We start from the raw sequence: 18,245 nt of genomic DNA, 5'->3' as shown, positions 1-18,245 counted from the left end.
GGATAATGTTCTTTTACATTCAGCTAAGAATCTACTCACGGTAGTGGAGAACGGCTGGACCAATTGGGCTTTTTTTGTATCTTCAGAATTGTCAGGAGAAAGTTTTGTATGTAAGAAAATTATAAAAAAGCCCGATAAAAAGTTAAAAATTTCGATGATAATCGAAGAATTCCCATCTATATAGTCACTCACCACGAAATCTCGGGAACCATAAGACTTAGAAACGTGAAACTTGGTAGGAATATTACTTTTGCTATGTAGAGGTCAGCTATGAATAGATTTTAAGAAATTCATTCCCCAAAGGGGATTGCGGGGGCGTTAACAATGAACAATTCCCGTTTTTAAACTATAGTTCCTATAGACTTCAAATTTGGTAGGAATCTTCTGTAAGAGGTGTAGAAATAGGCTATGAACGAATTTTACGATAGCTCACCCCACAGGGGGTTGCGGGGGTGGGTATTAACAATTAATATTTTTAATTTTCCAGCTAAAGCTCCTACAAGCTCCAAATTTTGTAGGAATTTTCTATAAGTGATGTAAAAATGATTTATGAACAAATTTTACGATATCCCACCCCAAAGAAGATTGCGGGGGCGTTAACAATGAAAATTTTCAATTTCCAAGCGATAGCTCCTATAGACTCCAAATTTAGTGAGAGTGTTCTATATGAAATATAAAAATGATCTTCGAACGGATTTTACAATGAATCACCTCCAATAAGGTTCGCGGGGGTGGGTGTTAACAATAAAAAATTTCAATTTCGAAATATAGCTTCTAAAAATTCTAAATATGGTAGGAATCTTTTATTATTCACATAAAGAACATCTCAAAATGGATTTCAATAAAGTCTACTTCCGACAGGAATTGCGGGGGTGGGTGTTAAAATCTAAAATTTTTATTTCTAACCTGTAACTTCTATAGACTCCAAATTTGGTGGGGATCTTCGTGTATGTAGGGATATTCGTGTATTTCCTTACCTTCCTTCCTTCCTAACAATCGTCTTTTTGGCAGCGGAGAAAAAGTCATTGAGAGGTTTCAAAAACTTAACTTTACATGTAGCTATCCAATCAACGTACTAAGAATTTTACATTCATTTTACTTTTGCAGACTACATAACCGACGAATTCTTTTATTGCGGGATCGCGGAAATGTAACAGATTAAAATGAATGCATTTTCCAAGCACATGAGATGTGGAAAAGAAATTTAGTTACTTATTCCAATAGAATTCATAAAAAACATGCACAATTAATTTTCTATAAAAAATTGATGTCACGGAGAAAATTTTAGTTAACAGAAAATTCGTCGCACTTGAACCTAGACAGATTTCAACTTCACATATGAGACTTGCAATGACTTTAACTTAAACTTTCAATGCTCATTTCAAATTTTTTTCTTCATGTCAATTATTATTAATTTTTGGAAGAAAGGCACGGAAATGTTATAATGATTGCACATTGAAAGTTACAATGAATATTAGTGAGAAAAATCACCTGGATGAAAGATACAGGCTAAATCGATGGAATTTGGAATTTGAGTAAGTCTAAACAATATCGATGCTTACAGTTCTATCCGCGGGGCCTATTTATGTTCATACAAAAATAAAAAAAAGGAGAATAATAAAAATATGAAAAAAATAAATAAAAATGAAACATAAAATGTAATTTATTTCCTTTTTCAATTTGCCCAGCGAAGCGGGCTGGAAACGGCTAGTAGAAATATAAATACAGTAGCATAGCTAGCAAATTCAAATTTAAATTCAAAAACGTTTTATTCAAGTAGACCTTATGAATCGTTCATACATATAACATGTTACCACTAATAAATTTTATGAGACAGTGATAACTACATTCGTTGATTTAATACTAAAGCTAGGTGGCTAACCAAACGCGCCCTGGTCTAAGGACGCATTGGAACAAACAACAAACAACTTTGTTTGTTTCCCACAACAAACGAAGCCAGGTGTTGTTTTGTTATCACCATCTCACAGTCGAATTAATATTTAGCTATAAAAGTTCATACCCACACTTTTTTATCATACATGTAATCCTTGAAATCATAATAGGATTTTTCAATAAGCTTAGCATGGACAGGGAGCATTTTTATCCCAGGGTGAAAGGACAAAATGTTATCTTCCCCGGCTGCTGAAAAGTAATAAAAAATGGGGATCACTTCTCCTATTACCTGTTGCCCTGCTTTTACAGGTGGACACGTTAATTTTATCCCTTATCAGTCGAAATAATTTTTATCTCCTGCCCATGCTAGCCGTGCGGAGCATATTTCAGTTTACACAAAAAATAAACTAAAAAAAAAATTGACATACCTACCTTATTGTAATGACTTCAAATTGCATTTACACGTAATTGTGCGTGCAGAACTTTAACGTTTGGCTGCTGCCACAGTGATCCGTGACCCCATTTGACCCTAAATGCAAACAGCTGGTATATTGGTTGTCATTGCGTATTTTATATGTCAATTTTGTGCAGTTACTTTTCTAAAAGTGTTTATCTCCGGAAAGAGTTGTGGAACAAAACGTTTTACGCGTATGAATACCCCTTTCAATTTTGAGTTCCTACTAGGTTTCTTCACATTAATATAAAACCTAGTGCCTCAGTGCCACTGGACACCAGCGGTACAAGAAGTTTTTTTTATAACCACTACAAATGAGCCGTTGCGTATAAATATATAAGTATCTATAATATATAACCTTACATCAGTAGGTATGCGACGATGCCGTCAAAGGTGGTAGCGGGCTGACCTGTTAGGAATAGTGCGGTTATATCAATCAATACCCTTTATTGGAGTCTACGTGGCAACGTAGCGGACCGCTAAATCGCTTGGCAGCACGTCTTTGGTAGGGTGGTAACTAGCCACTGCAAGAGATATGAACTCGTAAGGGGATGGTGATAACTTCGCTCGACAACTTAAACCCAAAGCTACGAGGGTTCCAAACGCGCCCTGGTCTAAGAAGAGCCCACAGCAAACCTAGCCGGGTAATTTTTTGTTGTCACCATCTCACAGTAAATTAATGTTAAGCTATGAAGTTAGAGAAATACACACCCTAGCTTTTTTGTCGTTTAAGTAATTCTTAACATTGGGATTTTTCTATAATCTTACGTTTTATTGTTATAAATTCATATACGCGCACTAGAGAACGTCCATGTTATTATTCATCGAAGCGAAAGCCTATTAAACCGAAAGTGGTATATTCTCCTCTAATTCGCTACTGGCTTGGCTAGGTGGGAACCCATTGTGCCGATTGTATGGAGCCGCTACATAATAGAGGCCTTTGCCCTCGCAGGAATAAGCTCATTACTTTTACTACGGCGTTACAGCGATACTATCGATTTATCGATAACTAGCTGTTGCCTGTGACTACTTTTTTGCTCGTTTTGTCTGGCTTCGGCCGTGGCTAGTTATCACCCTACCGACAAAGACGTGCCGTTAAGCGATTTAGTTTCCCTGTACGATGTCGCGTAGAAACCGATAGCGGTTTGGCTACCATACTCCCTTTAACAGCTTAGCCCGCTACCATCTAAGACTGCATCATAACTTACCACCAGGTAAGATTGCAGTCAAGGGACAACTTGTAAAGGAATAAAAAATTAAAAAAAACCTTTTGCATTTGTGTCGGATTTAATCCCATGGTAACAGTTTGTTTTCCCGGGAAGAAAAATTCAAGATGCAAGCTGTCATTATGTTTTTGTTTTAACTTTATTTTTCATTTGCATTAAATATCCGTTTTCCCTAACCTTTTCCCCTTCACCAATCTATTTTCAAAAGGTAACTCATAATGTAATATAGCTTGTCTATGGTTATTGCCATAAGGTGTGGTATTGTGTGTTTGTATTATCATATTTTTAATTTATCGTATGGAAATAAGGTTATTAAAAGATCAGACAGAGTTAACAGAGTCAATATTTTTTTAATCTGTCAAGTTTTAATTTACCAGTCCCCTATACATTAAGATCCGCCGAATCGGTGTTGTTACTTTAGATGGCGCCTAACGTCGTAAGTGATCACTACAGAGTTTGTGAAACGTTTTTTTCTCCGGGATTTACCGAAATTACTAGGCATCCGCTTAAGGCTATTCCTACGTTAATTGAAAACAGGCAATAAACTAACTGCAAATGATTCTTAACTTATAACACACAGGGTAAAATTGGTACAGCCGACCCGAGGATTACTTGTACAATCAGTTTGTCAGTTTGTAGTAAATGTTTCTACCCAGAATAAGCAGGTAAGAAACTCAGCAGTTGCTCTTTTCTCAATTGACATTTAAAACATTCATTTTTCTATTTCGTGAGAGATGAATGCAAGGTGCTTCCAAGCAACCTTGAGATATTGATAATTTCTAATTGACAATCTCTATGTAAAAACAGAGTTACTCAGCCTAGCCTGCGATGCACAGAGCGTTGCTAGGAGTATCTCTATGTGATGAAATGAGCAATAGGGAGGTCCGTAAAAGAACTAGTTACTGACATAGCTCTGACTAGTTACTGTCGTAAAGTTCAAGTGGCAATGGGCGGGGCACATAGGTCGGAGAAACGATGAACGTTGGGATCCCAAGGTGTTGGAATGGTGACCCCGCATCGGTAGATTCCGCGTTGGTCGACCCCTAACGAGGTGGACGGACGACATCAAACGAGTCACTGGGAGCAGAAAAGACCTATGTTCATTAGTGGATAAAGTTAACGATAAGGATAAGGATTGAGAAACATTACGTTATTCTGTAGTGCCTCTTGTTGCAGAATAATTTCTTATAAGCACATGTACCTATCTTACATTTTGCGCTATATATCTCTGATGGTAATTTTTTCGAACTGGCCAAACTCGTTTCACACTGGGAGAGACAATGACCATGTAGGCTGCACCGTCCAAATAAGGTACTTTACAAATATATCTCTTTTGGGCATGTAGTTTATAGTGATCTCTCAAGATACATGTAGGTGTGTACTCTGTGACGAAAGTTTCGAAAGGGACTCCTTTTTTTTCTTTTCTTTGTATATCTGTTAACGGCGCAGTTATAAGTGGAGGTTCGAACCGTGGTCGTGGCAATTTGGGATTAATAAATTCCTAATTTTCTCTTATATTGTCTGGTGGAAGGCTTCGGCCGTGGCTAGCTTCTGTAACACCCTGCCGACGAAGACGTGCCGCCAAACGATTTAGCGTTGCGGTACGATGTAGAAGCCGATTAGGGATAAGATTTATATCTGTCATAACTATAACAGGTTACCATCTGGGATTATATCTTTTTGGTGATTGTTTCTCCGGATAATTCTATTCCTGTATAGCTAATTAATCTCTCAAATTGGAACGGTTTTATGTTAACTAAACTTGTCTTTAAATATAGAGATTTAATATTTAATTTTATTTTTGATGACAAATAAATAAACGAAAAATTTAATATTTTCTCCTCTTTTCGTCCTAACTAACGCTTTAAACGGCCGAGTGGCGCAGTGGGCTCGATTTCTACAACTGGAAAATGTTTGTGTGATGATGATGACTATTTCAATGTCTGGGTATTTATCTGTATATTATAAGTAATTATGTGTATAATATATTCATAAACAAAAAAAAAAAATATTTTCATCAGCTATCTTAGTACCCATAACACAAGATACGCTTACTTTGGGGCTAGATGGCGGTGTGTATTGTCGTAGTACATTTATTTATTGCACGACTCATGATGCGTAGCATCAGAGAGTGCTTTACGATCGAAAAATTTTTTTCGCCTCATTTCGGCGGCTATTTTTATTATTATAGCCTTGTTAGTTCACGGAATCAAGATATTTTGCATACTATTGTCGAGATAATTTAATGGAGATTAATTCCATACTTTTAAAAAATTGATTTACTGCAATAGAATTGGAAAAAAACACCAAAATAGGTCAAAAAAAAATCCTGTCAGTCATATGTGAAACCCGAAAACACTCTAACTTGTGAAAAAATCCATTATTTGAGTTAAATTAAAAAAAAAAAATTCTAATCGACGATTGTAGGTCGCTGAATGCGAATGATTAATTAATTCAGTGTAGTTTAATTGCAATTAATAAAAAACGAAAACTGCAAGACTGTATATCTATATATCCATGTAAAATTAACAAGGATAGTGATATATCTATATCTATAGATATTATGTACATTTTATTCCACCAGGGGCGCCTGTGCCTCACTTTCCTAGTACAGCTGTTTTAAATTTTGCACAACTCATGTCTTTTTTTTTCGTTATTTTTTGACAAATAATTGGATAGCTATTTTATTAATGAGTCGTGCACTTTTGGATTTTCCAAATTTTTTATTATTTATTTTAAACGAACATTATTGTGTCACCTAACTATAAACTAATATATACCAATTTTAACTCCTTGCGTATAATAGATTCATAGGAAATAGGTTGTGACAGACAGACTGAAACACTAGTCACCTTATCTGGGTTTTCGACATTAGGAGGCACGGAACCCTGGAAACACATTATAACATTAATTACGGCCGTTTTTGTTCCGCGACCGCGAAAAAAACTAAGGTCACCAAACATGTGTTTGCGGTTGTAACTTAACTACAGTAGGTTATTATTACAAACAGTCGCGTAGACATATGTTTCATCCGTTATATTATTATATGTATATAATAGTATAGTTAATAAAATTCAAAAACCTGTTCTTATTATAAGCAATTAAGGTGTGACACAAGCGATGCAAAAAGTTTTTGCCATGTGCCTAAATTAATAAAGAAAGTTTTGACTTTCTCGCTCGTTTCTTTTTTTTGCGTTTGTCCCGCCTGATACTTGCGTTAGTAAGCTTAACTTTAATTTTAGCGCAGTAGAAATTCCTATTTCCTTTTTGACCTTCTTCAAAAAAAAGGAGGCGGTTATCAACTATATGTTATTTATGTGTGTACGCGATTACTCCGTCAATTATAAAGCGATTTTGGTGATTTAATTAAGAATTAACCAGTATGTTTTTTACTGAGTAAATTAATTCTTAATTCAATCTTTTTTGTATTATTATCAATTCAGATTAATTATTTCCTATATTTAGCACATCATTTTATAATTATTTTTACCGAACAATTATTTACTGGCACTAGTTTAGTTAATTTTGCGCAAACATTCAAACATAATCCTAACGATGCATGGCTAAGTATTGTAGTAAACCTATTGGTGGCCATATATTTTCATTATTCGCTCGTTTTCTAATATACCTTATATATTGGCGAATTCTTTTTTCTTCTATTTCGGTGTACATTTTAATTTTATATTGTCGTAGATTGGACATATTTTACAATTTAACCTTGTCCTTTTCCATTTCATTCATCAAAATCGTAAAACGTTCAAAAATTGAATATATAAATAAATATTATCAGGGTCTACAATAATCAAATAAATACATGAACTTACGAGTCAATTATATATTAGCCATATCATTCACTGACCTAATTTAGACTAAGTAATTAGTTATCGTTTAGGACTAGTGGACTTTCTACGATGGTTCCATTATTAATTGATTACGTTACTTAGAAATAAACAACCTCAGTAAACGGCTCTACTAAGGTACCTAGTACCTACTAAGATTTACGTTCAAGCCGTGATAGCCTAGGGGTTAGGACTTTGGCTAATTTTTGGGGGGACCGAGTTCGATCCCCAGCACGCACGTCTAACTTTAGAAGGTTGTGTCGTTTGAGCAATTTAATATCACTTGCTTTAACGTCGAAGAAAAACATCGTAATTAAGCCTACTTGTCTAAAAGTTCGTTATATCGTTTTTGACGATCTCCTGTCGCATTTCTGAATTTTCTCTGGTCTGGTCTGGTGGGAGGCTTTGGCCGTGGCTAGTTACCATACTACTGACAAAGACGTGCCGCTAAGCGATTTAGTGTTCTGTGGGTGCGATGTTGCGTGGAAATCGATAAGGAGTATGACTACCATACTCTCTAGCAGGTTAGCCCGCTACCATCTTAGACTGCATCATCACTTACTTAAGTACGATTACAGGCAAGGGCTAACTTGGTGTGGAATGGTACCTTCAAATCAAGAGTGAATAGGCATCTTCTAGGCAAGCGCGCTTCATCTTAGGCTGCATCATCATTTACCATCAGGTGTGATTGCAGTCAAGCACTTGTCTATATATTTAAAAAAAAAAAGGAATAAAAAAATAAAAAAAATGTTTCTTAGACGCGTGTGATTTCCACCAACTGCGTTTGGCCCAGCGTGGTGGACTAGGACGTAAAAACATATCATTTTGACCGGATACGTACCCAGTAGTCGACTGGTGGTGGTTTGATAACGATGATAAGGTGAAAAAAAAATGAAAATGACAAGGTTAAATTGTAAAATATGTCCAATTTGTTACACAAATTTAATTGTACCTTTGTTGTTTTTGTCTCTTTTTTTTTCTTGTGTGCAATAAAGTATTTTTGATTGATTGATTGATGATGATCCTGATGAAGTTTTAAGTCACGTTTGTAATTGGTGTATGATGATTACCTATGATCTACTTAGGCCAGCTGCCAGATACACTAACCTTTACAAGAAGTTTGCCAATTCGTCGTCTTCATACAGAATGCCACAGAGTTGAGAACATACAGAAACCGTGTACACGACTAATATTGAAGCATCAAAAACAACGTTGAGTTGCTTCTCGAACAAACGGTTAGTCAATTCATACCAGTTGAAAGTTATTTTACCTAATATGCTCTAAACGTTTACCATAAAATGGGAAAATGAGAAAAGGTTTGTGAGCTAGCAACATAGCGCGAGTGCAAAGTGAGTAGTGAGCGGGGTGTTTTTACTGTTTTTGGACACAATGCAATGCATACAATCATGATTGAATGAGGATTCTGTGATAAGGCCGCCTTATGTACTCTACTTTAATCTTTGTGTTTCTATTACCTATAATTATTGACGGCAGATTGGCGCAGTGGGTAGCGACCCTGCTTGCTTCTTGAGTCCAAGGCTGGGTTTGATTCCCACAACTGAAAAGTTTTGTTTGGTGAACATGAATGTTTTTCAGTGTCTGTGTCTGTTTTTATCTGCATATTATGTATGGTATTCATAGAAATATCGGAGGCATGGGCTTTGTCAGCATTGGTCTGCAACCCGCCTAGGATAAGGAATACTCCTAAATTAAATCCGGAATGGTTACTCCGTTAGGCGCGGATGGGTCCAACCTGTCTAAACGGCAGTCTCCTGCTGCCGACCTGGTTCCACATGCATCGACTTATCGTCCTGTGGGTCAAACCAGCTGGGCCGTGAGGGTCAACATCGTACCAGGCGATGCACTGTGTCATAAAAATATTCATCAGTCATCTTAGTGCCCACAACACAAGCTACGCTTACTTTGGGGCTAGATGGCGATGTGTGTACTGTCGTAGTATATTTATTTATTCTTCACTTATTTTCCTTATTTTGTAGTGGTGTACAGATAGAGTATAAATAAATCAATTATTTAATACGACAGTTGTCAACTCATCGCATATAACGGGTAGGTGGCCACCGCTTAACAACTGTTAGAAGAGGTATTTAACCGGTCAGCAGGGCACATTCACAGCCCTCGTACCTTTAGTTATAAATAATTATCACCAATATTGGATAGCATAGACCATCCTACATAAAATATTTTTGGAACGAAAACTATCAGACATAAACGTTGCGTATTTTGTAAACGGTTACTTGGGCCGCTGATTTAAGGAGTAAATTGTATTGTGTTTATAAATAATTCGTTTAATCAATGTTTGACCCGTGTGTCCCGGTGCTTTTCTTATTGATAACACGCCCAGCTTGAATACAATCATATACTTAGGTACTTATGTTTATATAAATATATAGAGCCAAGTTAATTATAAACTAATTTATATTTTGCTTTTGTTAATTTTGTATTCTCAGAATTGCGCAGGCGATGTTTTTCGTAAAAATTCTCATGTCCTTCTGTGACTAAATTTAACTGCGGCGATATATGAATACTCGAAACGCAACTGTTTTTTTTATTTTATCACGTATTAGGAAAAATTAATCATTAAACAAATTATTATGTCAATATTCACATATCATAATAGTAAGGTGCTTATTTTCTATGTCTATACCTAAAGTAATATATTTAAATTAATTACAATCCTAAATGTTAATTTAAATATGTTTGTTTTAGGTTATGTAATAACTAAATAATAAATTGCTGCGCGCGCGCACGCGTTTATTGGTTTACGGAATAATAATAATACGTCAGATGCGTTGCGAGGAACAAGCCGCTTGCACTATTTTAGTATTTAGGCCTGTTACACAAAATGATCTTTAACATTACAATCGCCGGTGGAATGTTATGCAATGGAACGGAGTATATTATATTACTGCGTAAATTTGTTTTAGCGTCATAAAACTTATTTTTCCAGGCCCAAATGGATAGGAAACTGGTTGAAATACTATATTATACGAGCTTCCCAGAGCTACTTACTAGACTTCTTTGTAGTCGTTTTCTTTTCGCACTAGAGCTTTATATGACAGAGCTCGATTGGAAGCACTAACAGGGAATCACAATTTTATAGTTCCAGCTGGAACTTAGTATGTTTTGTGGCAGAAAACTCCAGCCTAAAAACATTTGCAACTCGTGAATTAAAAACTCGTTATATGTAATCGATTATTGTAACCACCGGAATAACGTGGCAGTTCATACTTAATTAAACCTACGGAAATTCAATATGGCTGATTGAGCCTACGGAAGTCGCCGCTATGCTTGCGCATGGCGTTTTGAGTTATCTCGCTCATCGATAGATAGATTCTACTCCTACTAATATTATGTGATTGTTTGTTGTGTGTGGATGTTTGTTACTCAATCACGCAAAAATGTCTGAATGGATTTGGATGAAATTTGGCATGCATGTAGCCTTTGTCATGAAAATGAACACAGGCTACCTTTTATCCCGATTCCTTAAGTAGTTTTTGAAATTTGGTATGCATGTCACCTATGCTATGGAAAAGAATAATGTGATTAAATATAACAGATAGACCTGCAGAGCCACCATTTCTTATGAAGGAAGGATCTTAGACTATGACCGCCTACGATACAATTTATGATTTCGTCAATCTATACAGGTACTCCACAACAAACAGATCTTCACACACATCACAAATGCCTTCCAGGGGCTACAGAAATTTATAAATTGTCTTTGAATTTATGCTAAGGCTACTGAAGAACGACGGATGACAAAAAAATTAAGTTAGTGTTGTCCCTCTGGTATCCAGCAGCTCCCTGCGTGCGACTCGCTTGACGTCGAACAAGAATAGTGCGTGTCAAATGCACGTGATGCATTTGAAACATTCCGTGAGGTAACATCATCGCATGCCCAACGCAATGCCAACTTTATATGCAGGCAGAATCGCAATCAGCGATGCAACATTCTGCGACCGAAATACAAAAGATTCGTAATTTAATCCTAAATGCAAAAAAAAGAACGAGAGGTATTACACAGGCACCCGAAACTTAACACCTACGCCTCAAATATTGGCGATTGATTTATACAAAAAAAATCTTCATGTTAGTTAGACGATTACTACTTCTAAAGCTAAGATTTTTATTTTTGTGATCCACATATTTTATTACCACCTAAAAGTTTTTAAATGGTAACCTGGCTAGAGCAGTAATTCATACCCAAGCTTTTGAATCGTTTATGTATCACCATTTCTATCTAGGCTCTAAGCAAGTAAGATCGTCACGTCCACGTCAACGTGAATCAGAAATTTAATATCGAGGATATTGTAACCATATAATTTTGTTTTATTTTTTGGATGATTTTGGTCTTTTTCTGATCAGCTTTCTCAGCCATTCTCTTATTCGTGTAATTGTAACAAACTGATCTGACTGCAAATTTTAATATCCTTAAAAAAATATATTGAAGTTTTATTTAATCGAAAGCACCATTTTACCATTTCCCCCTAAAAAAAAACAACCTTCTCAACTGAAACGGTTGCGTATTTGTGTCAATAGGGCGGGATGCGGTCATTTCAACTTATCATCGTTTCAATTTGTGTGAGCGTCGGTTTAACGACACTTGTCTTCACTCGTCCCGACTTGGGTTTCCTCGTTTTATTTTTATTCGCGTTGTACTTTATTGTGTACAAACTAGTGGTAGTACTAATTATGGGTAATTTGACGTTAGCATCAACATTATGGAACCATTACCGACCTACTACAGTGTATGGGACTCGGAATAAGAAGGGCTTAGACCGTCGCCCACCACGCTGACTAAGTCCGGTTTAGTAGACTTCACACGCCTTTGAGAATAATATGGAGAATTCTCAAAACATCATCTAGAAATCCTCATGAGGTTTCTATACAATTTTTTCCTTCACCGTTAAACAAAGTGTTATTCAAAAGCGCACATAACTCCGAAAAGAAAGAGATGCGGGCTTGAAAAGGAGGCTGACGTATTAGACCTCTAAAATATTATAATAGTTCCTGCAGAAATGACAGAACCTATAACATTTACAAAACTGACTCATTGGCAATCAAGTGTTCTTTAAACAAGGACTTCCGTTCAACAAGATTAAACTAAGAGAACAAACTTTTTAATGTCTGTGAAACACAATTCCACATAATATTAGCCAAGTATTCTTGCTTGCTGTTTGTGCTGTACACAAATCAAATCAAACTATATTGTCAAATTTGTAAATGTAGTGCTGTCTTTTTCACCTGCCCGTGTAAATGGATAGCACTATTTTTAGGTTTTCCAATTAAGTTTATATTTTCAATGGAATTGGCACCACCATTTAGCTTACAAAGACCCAAATGTCGAACTACGTCCAATTCTGGAAATAATACTTAAAACATCGTTGTACCTCATCTCGATGATTGATGTTGGAAAAGAGCTACTGTCGGTTCTTCTCAATAGAACCTACTTCCCGAACCGGTGGTAGAGTCTCTACAAACAGACCGATTCGCGTTTCAAAAGTAGGCCTTCATCAAACGAATGAATTTTGAATTTTGAATCTATTGTCGGAACAAAAACTTCGTTCCAATAATATAAAGTAACAAAACAGTTATCTCACATAATTGCGACTGTAGTTATGGGCAAAGATCTAAAATGTCCGTGATAGTAGTTCGATTGCCATTCCCTCGTCACCCACATGAATCAAATGCAATGTGCACTTATGCAACTTTTTGCCTTATCGTGTTTCTCTTGTAATCATTTGTTGCGGTATTTGGTGTAGGTCAGTTTCCCCACTTCGGGCTAGATAAGATTACATATAATACGATCACTTGAAATCATTTTGTTTTTAATACCTATTCTACGCAGTACTCTCCTTTTAATATTTAGGAAACGTGCCAATATCGATCTTCTAAGAGGCCGAATTCGATTTAAAAAAAGGCCAATTTCAATGTTCTAAGAGGAGGTGAATAGTGCGTAGGAACTTATTCAACTTAAGTGTTAACTAAGTGTTAGTACCAATGATAAAAATTAAACTTAATTAACTATAATTCCCGAAAACCGGATAAATCTGCGCACTAAGCAGATCTTTCAAAATGCACTCTCTGCACTGAGAGAGCTTTTTGGAAGATCTGTTTGGTGTAAAGATTGAAGATCGGCCTAGTTTTCGCGGATTATTGTATTTTTTTATTTATTTATAATGGACAACCAACAGTAGATACATTAAAACTTGCTCTTTTTTTGGAATGAGTCACATAGTAAATGTTCAACTATTTACAGGTTATCACAGCATGCATTAAAATATAAAAAGTAATTCTTATAAATTATTTACAATTAATTATTCTGTCTGTTAATATAAACCTTTAAAAGTATAAATATTTAAAGTTACAATGAAAAATTTAACTTAATCAATTATTAGCAAAGAATTCCGCAAAGTAACGCCGCCTTCTATCCAATATTTTATTAGGCACGTTTTTCTTCTACCACCTGTAGGTTTTTCATTTGGAGGCATTTGAATTGTCGCACTTAGGGAGTCCGACAATTTTAATGTCGTAAATTGAGTTTATTTAAAGTTGATACATTCGCTGTTAGTCAATGTTTCTCTACATTGCTCTTTATTATTCAAAATGCATCGTCTAGTTGTAAAAGTACTACAGCTAGACTCGTGATATACTTATTTAAATATTTGGTCAGGTGGGTTCATTGGAACTTTCTTGTTTCCACTCGCATGTCATGAAAAGGAATTAGTCATCCTTCCTAAAACTATTTCTCATCTAAAGTGCATTGAACTGACGATGCTTTGTGGCCATAAAGATTTTATAGCTTTGACACCTAACCTTCTGAAGTGATTGTATTTTCATATTGGTTTTTTATAAGCGTACATCAATAATACATTTGCATTTATGTTAACATAACGACAGATGAAACAACAAATTCACATTTATTGCATGTTTATTTGAAATATAATAATGAAACTAAATTTTTAATATAATCATAATATTTGAAATTCGTCGATTTGACATTTACGCAGTGTCCTTAACACAGCCCAAGTTTCCACCTAATCGAAGGCTTTCTCATATTCCACAAACTCTTAACGAGCTGAAGTGGCAATTGCGGGGCACATAGCTCGGAGAAACGATGGGCGTTAGTGTCCCAAGGTGCTTGAATGGCGAACTTACACCGATAAATGCAACGTTGGTAGTCCTCCGACGAGCTGGACAAATGATATTAAAGGAGTCGCAGGGAGCCATGGACTAAAGTGGCACACGACCGTCGTAACTGGCACTCTCTACAAGAGACCTATGGTACAGCATGGTCCGTTGTTACGTCCCATATACAAATAATGACACGTTGCGTCATTTTTGACAGCGTTGCGTGTTTAAGTCACAGGTATTCAGCGCTTGAATGCTCTTAATTATTTTTCGGAACCGGTACCTACGGTGAAACATATACCAAAATGAGAAGTTGCGAGGAATGCAAATCTTGCTCATACAATTTTAATCTTTTATTAAAACAAAATTAAAACACAACCGTTTAACCGTTCGGACGATGCAATTTCTGATACATTGGTATACGCATTTAAGAGTACTTATGATTAAAAAACAGCAATGATCCGCGGACTTTTTTGAAGAACGGTTCTTGCCGGACCATTATTCATTACGGAGACGTACGATGATAATGTGATCGTATATTTTATATTCCTTTCGCCGTTGTGCGCGTGAGCCAAACGCGCCTGATACGATTTTTGGCAAGCGTTTCAGTCGATTTCGGCGAAAGATTACATTTGGGACCTAAGTACTTGATTGTTTTTCGGTCACTCACCCTATGGCGGTTCTTTGTAGTTTTTTTTAAATATAACTTTCAATTTAACTCAAAAACTGGGACAGATATTTATTCAGTCATCGACCCCGCCAATTATTTTATTTTCCCTTCAAACACGCTGGGCCTTCATTGATTGTACTAGGAGATTATAACCATATGAGATGTAGTTTAAAATGTAGGAGTTTGTTGGTTGGAATTCGCCTGACGCTGAGATATTGTAGTTGTTTAACAAGATCTTTAGACGGCCGCAATTCCTACGATGATTTGACGCCGTGCGTTGAATGTTCTACAATTAGCCTTCCTAGCTTGTAAGTCTATTGAGATAATCGGTACCGACTATCTCAATAGACTATGCGTGTGCCATTATGCGTGCCAGTATCCAGACCAATTTACATAATATCAGCCTCCGTGTTGTTCATTACAGCTATTAATATTTACGGAGTCGCCTCCGCCAATAATTCATTTCCTTGAATTAATTCAATCTTCATGGCATTCAAAGGGATTGATCGGTTGCATGTTTTGTTCGGTTCTGTGTAGTTGGGTCGTCGATGCAAAAATAAACCATCCTTACATAATGAAGGCTGGTCAAACCATCTCTGTTTTATTTATCGTCAACGTAGACACCTGACTGGCGTGCATAAATAAGTATTAAAATTTATCTTAAGGACATAATCGAGTGAATCGATCGTTAAATTTAACTGCAGGGTATGTGATATATTTAACTATTAATTAAATTGAAAACAATAATTGCGTTTTTCACTTTATTTCTAAATTGATTCTAGATTGAATTAAACTGTCAGGATGCTGCTTAACCTTTAATAACATTTTCTTTAATTATATAACCAGAATATTCTCGACAGTTACAGGCCTACAATATTTATCTTCATCAGTGGCGTGCACTGGGTTATTTACCAGGATATGCATTCAGCAGGAAGATTGCATGAAATGTCAGAAATCCTCTTTATCCTCCATACGAGTTATATATCCATTTTAAGTTAGGCAGTGCTTTTGTGTATGTATGAAGTGCACGCCACTGATCTTCATCATTATCATTATCACCCTATTAATGACCCGCTGCTGGACACAAGCCTCCTCTATCATGAGAGGGATAAGAGTGTCGAGCATCCACGCTGCATCGATACGGAGGGCGCAACCACACATATTTATACCCTTTCCGAATTGTTTCATAAAATTGAGTAAAATTAGGTCTTCTTTGATTTCAGCTATCACTATTGGGACCAGAGTTATTGGACCAGCGCTAGGGTTCCTTCTCGGGGCCCTGTGCACGAGAGTTTACGTTGACCCGCTCGCTAACCCTGAGTACGAGTACAGTGATCCAAGATGGGTTGGCGCTTGGTGGCTTGGTAAGTTTTATACTCATAAGTTTACAAAACTGACTCCAAAACACACTACAGTTTTATACCCGACTGCACATATTCTGTGCTGCGGTTTTTGCATTAACAGAAAATAAAAATTCATATTTATTTCTATAATGGAATCTGGTTTAAAACTAGCCTTTAACTAGGTAATTGTATGAGATTAATAAATCTTCTTCTAGGGATTAAAAAAGATCACAAACAGTGGTCTAAAGGCCACGAAGAAACTGGTATAACAATTGTTTCTAAAAAAACTCTGCTCTCGGTAAATGTATGTAAAATTGATAGTAGCGAAGCGTTTATAGATTTATAGATCAACGCAAACTTAACTGAAGAGTTTGTTTGTTCAAAAAGCACACCTTATATTATAATGTTTTCCCTTTCTCTATTAGAGAATAGATTGCCCAGCTTTAAAATAGATATAACCACAGAAACTCATACCCGTGACTCTAACGCGTGATTTTGAACTTTTTCTACTTTAACTGAAATTGCCCGTGCTTAATTAATAGCTTCTCCAGTAATTACCTATGGCTGGCTTTTGTTTTATTTTTATTAACGTAATATTACCCATCGCGTGTTCAAGCTTCAAGTAATAAGTGATTTAATATTTTAAATTCGTCTGATGTATTATGCATGGTGTAGTTTTTTTATAGAAATTACTCGTTGGCGTGTTTGTATCCAGCCGGCAAAACATAACACTAATTATTTATTTATCTCTCCATTGAAATAGTGTTACGCCAACCCGCGAACACCACAGTGCACTCCACTTCACGCAAGCCATTTATTGTTCACACAGGCAACACTTTGTGCAAAAAGAAAACGCAATGAATACCCAAGTACTATTAAGACATGGTGATAAATAACTCTCGTCATGGACATGTTTACCGTCTTTAAAAATTTTATGAACTGATGTTTAGTTTTAAATACTTCTCGTTTTGTTTCCCGAAATGGTTTTATTCTTTACTTACTTCAAGTACACCGCAGGCTTACTTATTTCAACTGTAAGCGTTCCACATCCTGAATGTTATTGCTTGTTTGATTTATGTAAAGAATTGAAGAGAGGCCGCGGTAATGTCCCATTGTAATATTAACTCTGTTCGGTTTAGGAGCTGGAATTCCTCCGTACACACATCGCGGAACTGTCAGCTACCGTTACACAGGCATTGGTTCAGATTTGCGCGCAAAATTCACGAAGAAAGCACGCACGTGACAAAACTACACAGTGGATGCGTGCATATCGACACTGTGTAAAATTTGCAACTGACTTCGAACAATCAAGTCCTTAATACCTTTAGGGCACGGTTCCGATTTCCTTAATATTTATTTTGAAATTATGTTTGCCGCGGTAGAAAACTACGCCAGGCGTGCTTTGACTAGTAATAAACTGAATTCGCAAATACTCATTGAATAGTTTCTGCGTATTTCCTTATTGTTAGAGAGCCGTATGCTTGTGAATGGAGTCTGGCATTTTAATAAGCTTTTTAATGGCACTTTTATTTCCCTAAGTGCCGCTTTTATTTCGTACACTAGCACATTGTTTTCTTGTACCTCGTTCAATTTAGCTTTTACATAATCAAGTTTTATTTCGCATAAAAATTAAACGTATATTTTCAAGGTTAGCATTTACACGTGGTA

The 18,245-nt window shown here is 36.2% G+C and overlaps 1 protein-coding gene across 1 annotated transcript in view; it reads left to right on the top strand.

Moving 5' to 3' along the window:
- LOC120634341 (solute carrier organic anion transporter family member 74D-like) overlaps positions 1 to 18,245 on the top strand; it is a 95,204-nt gene that overhangs the window by 61,382 nt on the left and 15,577 nt on the right. The window contains exon 3 of the mRNA XM_039904856.1: positions 16,458 to 16,598. Coding sequence (XP_039760790.1) covers positions 16,458 to 16,598 — 141 coding nt within the window. The remainder of the gene's footprint in view (positions 1 to 16,457; positions 16,599 to 18,245) is intronic.

The sequence above is a fragment of the Pararge aegeria genome, chromosome 2 (genome assembly GCF_905163445.1).
Source record: "Pararge aegeria chromosome 2, ilParAegt1.1, whole genome shotgun sequence".
Taxonomy (NCBI): domain Eukaryota; kingdom Metazoa; phylum Arthropoda; class Insecta; order Lepidoptera; family Nymphalidae; genus Pararge; species Pararge aegeria.
Note: the sequence above shows the minus strand (reverse complement) of the source record. Positions and strands in the feature narration are given on the sequence as shown.